This window comes from Somniosus microcephalus, chromosome 12 (assembly GCF_052327205.1).
Source record: "Somniosus microcephalus isolate GS21.2 chromosome 12, FLI_Smic_1.0, whole genome shotgun sequence".
Lineage (NCBI taxonomy): Eukaryota > Metazoa > Chordata > Chondrichthyes > Squaliformes > Somniosidae > Somniosus > Somniosus microcephalus.
Window position 1 is genome coordinate 151,777,501 of NC_140998.1, and position 3,378 is coordinate 151,780,878.

General features: G+C 46.9%; 1 protein-coding gene across 1 annotated transcript; it reads right to left on the bottom strand.

The window, feature by feature from the left end:
• Positions 1-2,094: 2,094 nt before the first annotated feature.
• prlh2r (prolactin releasing hormone 2 receptor) lies at positions 2,095-3,170 on the bottom strand. Its single transcript, XM_086004213.1, is given in 2 exon segments — positions 2,095-2,157; positions 2,160-3,170. Coding segments are annotated over 2 exon segments (1,074 nt in total).
• Between the last annotated feature and the right edge of the window lie 208 nt (positions 3,171-3,378).

A 3,378-nucleotide genomic window follows, 5' to 3' on the forward strand; every position in this document is an offset into this window, starting at 1 on the left:
CTGTCCATCCTCACAGTCCAATGCCTACGCCAATCAGAAAGTGAATAGAATCTTCATTACCTGATTGGCTGTTTCTTCACTGCCAGTCAAACAGCCTTTATTCCCGCGTCTGATATTTTTATAACTAATAAACAAAAGTGTTCAAAGAAGTTTATTTAAAAACACTTTTTTTTTATGCCCCAGGATTTTTCTCCCGGGTTTGCTTGCAGCAAGTGTCCAGGAGATTAATATTTTATTCCTGGAGACTCCAGGACAATGTTCCCCCTAATTTTTTTTTGGGTGCACGGCCCCCTTAAGGGGCCGCGCAGTCATGCGTGAAATTTAACTTTGGAAAAGCCAGTCCCGGGCAGTGTGGGACTGCCAGAGTTTAATCGGTCAGAGAGCTACGTGGCTGCGCAACTTAGAGGGTACATTGTTGGCAACCCCAAGCCTGGGATGTCAGGTGGACGGGGCATATGTCCCAGCCCCGGGCCCAAGAGGTCAGGATGTCCTGCTCAACTCGAAAGTTTTCCTTTCATGTTTTTCTTACTGCCAAACACGCACCGTCCGGCCCAAACATTGTTGTATTATTTCAGTTCAGAAACCCCAGCGTACAGGGAGTTTTACTCGGAGGTGTTTAGATCCAGTTCTTTCGGTCTTTGTTTGTTGATTGGAGTTGATGTCATTTGGGTCATAGTGTATGGCATGATCTGTTTCTCTTCCTTACTCAATCCAAAATAATGTTTGGCAAAGCAAGCTGTGAATTCTGGAAATGTCCTTTTCACTTCCAATTCAGAGATAAGTCTGACTCATCCCCTTGTCTTTCCAGCCAGGCTGTTCAGGAGTGATGTCAGGAAGCACTTCTTCACACAAAGGGTAGTGGAAATCTGGAACTCTCTCCCCCAAAAAGCTGTTGAGGCTGGGGGAAAATTTCAAAACTGAGATCGATAGATTTTTGTTAGATAAGGTTATTAGAAGATACGGAACCAAAGCGGGCAGATGGAGTTAAAATACAGATCACTCATGATCTAATTGAATGGCAGAACAGGCTCAAAGGGCTGAATGGCCTCTTCCTGTTCCTATGTTTAACCTTTTCAATTTAAGACAACCTTCTTATGGTCTTCACTCCGTAGAATTTTCTCCTGCTCTTTGTTTGATTTTTCAGTCCTTAGAGGGCCTCCTCTGACCCGACTGTGCCAGTTCTGGTGAAGGGTACAAACCTATCTCTTTCAACCATTGCTAGCATTGTCTGTTTTCGTTTAAGAATTGGACAGAGCCCTGCTGAGAACTTACATGGGGAAAAGGTAACTAAAACACCTCCCGGCAAAGCTAAGTGGCCTCTCTCCTTTAGAGCGTAGTTTCCTTTTCTACGTTTGGCTGCTCAACACTGCCATTTGCCTTTTACATTATTGCTTGTTCATTTTATGTGCTGTCTTTTTATGTCTTTTATGTCTGCTTTATTTATATTTAAAGTATGTATGCGTGTATATGTCGGTATGTGTTTTTTTGTGATGGCGCCGATGAAGATGGCTGCCATCCTTGCGAGCTCCGTGCGTACCAGGCAGCTAAGTGTTCTTGCTGCTTGGTGCTCTTGGCTCGTCAAGAAAAAAGCATTTCACTGACTAGATTACGCTTCTTGTATTTAGTTATGTGACCAATAAAATTGAAATTGAATTGAATTGGGTTGGTGTCCAAAAGCCAGCTTTCCGGTTTTGAGTGGACTATCTGGAAATTTCTAAAATGTGAACTGGTATTCAACATAAATGGCCAACTTTCCACCTCTCCATATCATGGGGGGCAGCTAATTATTTTGACTATCAACGTAGCAAATTTCAGAGTTCAGCCCAATGGTTCCAACCCATCCTATCCTTGCTCCGTCGGTAGCCTTACCCTTGGCTAGGGGGTTGCGTCGAGTGGGGAGGGGGACTGATCCAATGCTATGGCTTCTTAAAAGGAATACAGTTGGATCCATTCGACTTGACCTGGTCTGCTGGGGCAGGTCCATCCTTGGGCTCTTGGCAATGGGCACCAGCCGATTTGCCTTGCGGCTCTGTGCCTCAACAGACTCAGCGGGGAAGAGACACATTTCTTCCTATCCAGCATGGACGAGCTGCTCTATTTCAAAGAGAATTTCCTCTTTAAGTTGCTGCCGATGAGCATGGGCACATCTAATGTTCCTATGTGTTCAAGCGGGATGTTTGGCTGGACATGGTGCTGCTCGTCCGCTTCTTGTTGCGGGACAGGAGGCTGCTTAGCTGGAGCCAGAACTTGTTGTGGAGAGAGGCGTAGATGAAGGGGTTGTAACAGGTGGAGCTCATGGCAACCAGGTGGCAGGACAACTGGATCACGTTGACGTAGCTCTTGTCTATGATGTTGAGGTCAATGTCCCGTATCAGGTTGACCGTCTGCAGAGGCATCCAGCAGAGGGCAAAGGACAGGACGGAGATGGAGAGCATGCAGAAGGTCCTCCTCTTCTTCTTCGACCAATTCTCGCCACTGCACGAGGCCGCTCCCGGGACGCTCCTCTTCTTCAGGTGGCACGATATGGCGCAGTAGGAGATGGAGACTGCGCAGAGCGGGAGCATGTAGGATAGCAGCAGCATGGTGCATGAGTACAGCAGCCTTTGCCTCTCCAACTTGACCCAGGCCTCTTCACAGATGATCATATTATACCCAAACTGGTTGAAGTCCAAATATTTGGTGTGCAGGGAGGAAGGCATTGAAACACCAATGGAGACCAGCCAGATGAATGCAACGATATAGGCACAGGAACGAGGCCTAATTCTCTGACGGATTGGGTATGCCACTACCACGTACCTATCCACAGCTATGGCAGTGAGGGACAAGACAGACACAAAGACAGTGGCAGATTGCATCAGGGTTATAAAGTAGCACATAAAGATTCCAAAAAGCCACCCTTGGGTTTCAAATGCATAGGACACCGTCATTGGGACACAGAAGATGCACATCACCAGGTCAGAGGCTGCCAGGTTGCCGATGAGGAAGTTGGTGGTTGTGTGAAGCTTCTTGGTGGCAGAGATGTGAGCCACGAGGAGGAAATTACCAGTACAAGCCACAACCACTAGCACCACGTACAGTGGAATGAAGAGAGGCTTCAACTCAAAGAGGAGGTGAAGGCCCGAGAACACAGCAGTCGTGGTCATGTTGGCCATTGAAACATTCAGGGCCATGGCTGATGGACCAGATTCATTCAAGGTCAACACATGCTCACCTGGGTAGAAAAAACAAAGAATTAAAATGCTGTAAACGGCTCGTTGACGCTCATCTATTTTGAAGCACTGGGCATCATTTCTTTTTTCTCTGATTTTCCTCCCCTACTGCTCCTTATACGGAGGTACAATCCCACCAGAAGCCAAAACCCTCCAGTGCCTCTCCCAA